The 5,341-nt window shown below is 56.6% G+C and overlaps 1 protein-coding gene across 1 annotated transcript in view; it reads right to left on the reverse strand.

Annotated features, from left to right (window-relative positions):
- Window positions 1-254: 254 nt before the first annotated feature.
- LOC136569398 (serine/threonine-protein kinase PAK 3-like) overlaps window positions 255-5,341 on the reverse strand; it is a 9,095-nt gene continuing 4,008 nt past the window's right edge. Inside the window, exons 2-10 of the mRNA XM_066569792.1 lie at window positions 5,210-5,332; window positions 4,112-4,256; window positions 3,367-3,430; window positions 2,689-2,737; window positions 2,267-2,379; window positions 1,890-2,007; window positions 1,028-1,127; window positions 550-746; window positions 255-452 (exon numbers count right to left, since the gene is read on the reverse strand). Of these exons, the coding sequence (XP_066425889.1) occupies window positions 255-452; window positions 550-746; window positions 1,028-1,127; window positions 1,890-2,007; window positions 2,267-2,379; window positions 2,689-2,737; window positions 3,367-3,430; window positions 4,112-4,256; window positions 5,210-5,332 (1,107 nt within the window). The remainder of the gene's footprint in view (window positions 453-549; window positions 747-1,027; window positions 1,128-1,889; window positions 2,008-2,266; window positions 2,380-2,688; window positions 2,738-3,366; window positions 3,431-4,111; window positions 4,257-5,209; window positions 5,333-5,341) is intronic.

Genomic DNA, 5,341 nt, shown 5'->3' on the forward strand with positions numbered 1-5,341 from the left:
TCTTCCTGCACTTGCTTGGCTGAGATGATCAGAGCAGCCAGGCTGGAGGCAGGATTGCCTGAGGTCACAAAGGGATGCTGCCCAGAGGAAAAAGAACAAAGAAAGGAACTCTTATTTTCCAGGATCCCATCCTCTCGGGCTCAAGCAGGATTCCCTGGCTACCAGGAAGACACACAAAGAGCACCAAGGGCAGCATGTCCCCCTGCGCCTTCCTGTGCTGGGAGCTGTCTGTGCCACGTGGCCCACACTCCTCCTCATCCCTCCCTGCAGGTGTCCTCAGCTCCCAGGGCTTTTGGCCCTTTGCTTTTTCTTACCTGCAGGAGTTCCTGGGCAGACCAGCGCCTGTCCTCGTCTGCCTGCAGGCAGCAGCGGAGGAAGTCGCGCAGGAGAGCCGAGTGGTGCCTGGGGTGCTGCAGTTTTGGGGGCCCGTTCCTTTCTATCAGCTCAAAAACCTACAGCACATGGATGCAAGAGGACACTCCACCTGCTCCTTTGCTAGCCACACAGAGCTCTCTCCACACAGAGCCCTCTTGCTAAGCTGCACCTTACCCTGAGACGGGCTTCCCGCTGGTAAGGAGCTTCCCCTTCCACCATTTCCAGCCCCACGATCCCCAGGGACCAGATGTCCACTTTGGGGCCGTAGGCTTCTCCTCTCACCACCTCCGGTGCCATCCAGCTGGGAGTGCCGACGCTGGAGCTGCGCTTGCTGCGCTCAGGGCTGAGCTGAGCACAGAGGCCAAAGTCACCTGAGGACAAAAACAAAGCCTGTCAAAGCCAGCTACCACTGGCAAAGGGGCCAAAACCATTGCCCACTCCAAGCCTGACCAGGCCATGCTGAATCTAGCTGAAAAAGCAGCTGAGCTCTCCTTCCATGTTGCTGGAGCCAGGCAAATAAGGCATTGGTCACTTCAAAAACACCCTGACGATTCACGCACTGGCCAAGCGGCGCTTCTGCCCAAGTGGCAGTCACCAAAATGTGAGCGCAAGGCATATGCTGGAAATGCTGCAGCCCAGCAGGGATACCCACCCAACTTGACAGATCCATCCATGCCCACAAGAACGTTGCTGCTTTTGATGTCCCTATGGATGACTTGGCGGGAATGAAGGAAATGCAGTCCTTGCAGGCACTGAGAGAGAAAAAGGAGGGAGGGAAAGTTAACGTGCAGGATCTGATTTCATGCCACCAGCAAGGAAAGAGCTCAACGGGATTGACGGCTTTCTCAGGGAATTGTGAGTGAGGGTGCAGCACCATGGTGCTGTCACCAAGAAGAGCTTGCTGCTTCAACACTCTTGGAAGTTTTTTCTAGATTTCCAAGCAAAGGCATCTGGTCTCCCAGAAGTTCCACCAGCCTTCGGTAGGAAGCGCGTCACCTTTGGCTGGGAGGCGGCACGGCAAAGATTTTTGGGGAAGCCTAGTGGCAGCAGAGGAGGAAGCAGCACCTTCGAGCTGTTCCAGAATCCCTCGCCATCTGGGCTGCAATGCTAGCCTTTGAAGCTGAGGACAGCTCTTTGCCCTCAGCTTGAAATTCTGCCACCTGCATGCTGCCTTCCAGTGGCAAGCAATGTAGGACAGACAGACAGGCTCCAGGCAAACATTCCCAGGCAAAGCTGAGAAGAGGAAGCAAGTGAAACCAAGCGACAGAGCGAGCGCCAGCGCCAGAGGACAGACAGGATGGAAGAGTGCAAGAACAGAGCCTGAGGAGTGCGGGGACACCAGCAGGCAGTTCACTTCCCATGCTCTTTCTTCTCCTGTGTGTTGTGACAGCAGCAGCAGCAGCAGCAGCAGCAGCAAAAGAAAGGTGAGAGCAAGAAATCTCAGCTCTCCTTAACCTCCAGCTGACAAGCAGCATCCTGGGCAGGCCTGGGGAAGCACAAGCAGGATCCCTCACCTCCCGACAGACAGCGCCTATCTGTCCTTCCTCCAGGTACACTGCCCTGAGCACATCAAACAAGGTGCCGCCGTCCATGAACTCCATGGCCAGCCAGAGCTCCGCATCCACCAGGTAGCTGAAAGAAGAAAACCATGGCATGGAGAGACAGCAATGGGCACAGCCTCAGTCACCCCAGGGCCTGAGCCAGGTTTTTGCAACTGCTCTCCAAGCTACATGTGCCACAAGAGATTATTGAACACCAGCTCCACCTCCTCCCACGCTCTGGAGACGAGCAGAGAAAACATCACCAGCTCCGTTCTCTGCCAGTGACCAAAGGGCATCGCCTCTTCTGGCTTGCACGAGCTAAAGCTACATTGACATGAGAATACGCCAACCTGCCTAAGTAGGTAACAATATTGGGATTCCTATTGTCCCTCATGGCCAGGATTTCATTGGCAGCCAGCTCCTCGGACATCTCCTCCTCGAGTGACATGATCTTGATTGCCACCTGAAATGACATTGGCGACCGTTACCTTGAGAAGACGCACCCTGCTGGAGATCACAAGGAGCACGGAGCGAGTGCTGGCGCAATGAGGCAGCGGGCTGTGCCAAAGTGCCTTGTCACTAGACAGCAGAGCTTAGCAGAAGCACCAAAGGCCATCCCAAATGCATTCTGCCCCCTGAGCCTAGACTGCACTTCAGAGGAACAGCCTCTGCTGCAGACATGGAGCAGCCATCCAAACCTCCAGGCAGAGCTCACAGCAGCGGGGAAAGCGCTCCAGAGCTGCAAAATGGCATGGGGCTGTTGGCACTTTACCTGTTGTCCGCTGCTGGTGTCAAGGGCTTTATAAACAGCTCCAAACCCCCTAGAAAGTCAAAGCAGCAGAAAGAGCCCTTTATCCCTTGGCAGTGAAAGCAAGCCCAGGCAGCAGATCTCCCCAGGCTGTCTGGACGCCTTCCTTAGAAAATGCCTGGCTGCGGCGTCTCTCCGGCCAGCAGCACGTCAGCCCGTGAGCCCTCTGCCATGCGGGGCAGGCTGTCCAAGGGAACACTAAGGTCCAGCATGAAGACCAAGGGCCGCTGGAAATCTCCAAGGCCCACACCCAGCCAGGTAATTTCCAAACCTAAGGGGGAACTCTCTCCTTGTGCGGGTGTGCATGCATGTGTGTGTCAAAAAAGTGAGAACAATTAGAGTCAGAAGACTGTCCTTGAGAATCTGACATTTCTTGAATGGCAAGGTGCTCTTTCAGGCCAGAAAGCTGCAGGGCAGGGGGTTTCCCAGCTCCTGCTCCTCATTGCTGCAAGCAAGACACTGCCAGCATCAACTTGTCTTTGATGAGGCCTTTGGATTGCTCTGACTGAGCAGTCCAGGCAGGCGACAGGAGGTCAAGCCAGAGCCTGACCATGATTGGAGCTTGCCTGACTTCACGCTTGATATTGCACTGGCCAAAGACCTGGCCCACACTTTTGTAAAATGAGCCGATGTCACGCTTACCCTCGTCCGAGTTCTTCAAATGCCGTGTATTTGCTCATTGGCTGGCCCAGACTCGCGATGCTCCCTGAAAGACAGAAGCAGTGCAGGGCGCTCACTTGCACACAGAGACGCCACTCCCCAGAGCGTCCCAAAGACAGCCCCACTGCCGGCAGCTCTGGGCCCTTTGCGGTCCCTTGGCCTCCAGCGGCTGAGACCAACACGTGGGAGGGCCATCTTCTCGACCTTTCATCAGGTGGCCTTTCCAAGAAGGCCTTTATTTCTTTCAAGCGCAGCATCCCATGTGATAAGCCAAAATGATGAGCCCTTAAGAAGGGGGCCCTAAGAGGTAACCAAGGGCCTTTGCAGCCTCTGCAGTCACACCCACCATCACTGGCAGGTCCACTGCCAGGGGCACAAAGTGTCTGAGCCGGAGGAGGAGTAAGAAGGAGAGCCAGAAAACAGCTGGGGCCAGAGAGCTCCCTGGGGCCTAGTCACTTGCTAGGTGCCAGCCTTCTGCTCAAGCAGAAACAAGCTCGGCTTTTGTCTTTGGCCCAGAAGGCAGCCCAGGCACAGCCAAGCCAGGCCCAGCCGCCCTCACAGGCAGCAGGGACTCCCTGAGCGCTGCCGCGCTGCCTCAGAGCACAACAACAGCTTCTCCAGAGAGGCCTAAGTGCCTCTGAGACCGAGGGGCAACTTCTGGCGCAGCCTACACCCAGACACGCACACAACACACTGCTCTGGCAGACAAGAAATGCACCGGACGTACTCAGTGTCTTCAGGCCCTGCTCCTCCCTCATCTCGGGCTGCTGGGCTGCGCTGCTGCAGGAAGTGCCAGCAGCGGGGGGCGAGCTGGCTGCTGCAGGCCATGCTGGTCCAGCGGCACCAGGTTGAATTGCAGAGCCCGTCTTGAGCTGGGACAAGAAAGGATTGCCCGTCAGAAGGGTGGCTGGCACACATGCCCCGCGGAGCGCACGGCAAAAGCAAGGCCTTGGGAAGGTGCTGTCAGCCACCGCCAGGCCTCTCCAGCTAGGCTGTTTCCCACGTCCCCTTCTCAAAGGCAACTTTGGGAAAAGCCCAAAGGCTACTTGGATCCAGCCCCTCACAGCCACCTCCATGCTCCATGTTTTCAGCTTTTCTGCAAGACACTGGCAACAAGGTATTGCTGGGGCTGCCAAGATCCAGAAAGAGATCAGAGCAGGGCCCCAGAGCCTTGTTGCTTTCCTCCTCCTGTCTTTCCCTGGGCAATGAAATCAGCCCGGACCTGGCATGCAACGGTCTGCTCAGAAGCCCGCAGTGTGTCCCTTCTCTGATCTGTTTCACGGATTTCCCCTCTCTATGGCAGCCTTTAGGGAGCGGCCCTTTGGAGCCGCCTTCCAGCCCTGCCCAGACCCACTCGCCCTTTACAATGCAGGGCTGCCGAGGATTCTCCTCTCCAAACTCTGCTCTGACCGGCTGGAAGCGAAGCACAGCCTGAAGCCAATGAGTCCATTAGGAGAGGGCAGGTCCCTTCCAGGGCCCAGTGTCTCCCAGGTATCCTGCAAGGCTGTCAATTGTGTCTTTGGGCCGCTCTGTCCGCTGACCATGGGCAGCCTGCACTGACAAGGGGCTGACTCCTACACTGAGAATCATTGAATGCTGCCTCCTGTCTGATCCCAAGAGACATTGTCGGGCCCTCTCAGCATCCCAGCTTAAATGTCAAACTTCCGAACCCATTGGCCGGGGCTCCCTGGCTTGCCTGAAGCAGCACTATGTCATGGCAGGAAGACAGACCGTCAGAATTTTCAGCCAAGAGCAACAAGGGCTGCTCCAAAACGGGAAGCCTGGCCCTGCACCAAAGGCGGTGCCAAGCTCAGCTGCCACTTACTGGCTCTGCAAGTTCAGGCTGTGGAGGGACAGCAGCTGGAGGCTTGATGTTCTTTTGCTGCTCTTCAGCCTCTTCCTCAATGACAGAGGCAGCCAGAGGAGCAGCTGACCCTGCTGTTGAGCCCTGCAGACA

This window comes from Molothrus aeneus, chromosome Z (genome assembly GCF_037042795.1).
Source record: "Molothrus aeneus isolate 106 chromosome Z, BPBGC_Maene_1.0, whole genome shotgun sequence".
In the NCBI taxonomy this organism is placed as follows: domain Eukaryota; kingdom Metazoa; phylum Chordata; class Aves; order Passeriformes; family Icteridae; genus Molothrus; species Molothrus aeneus.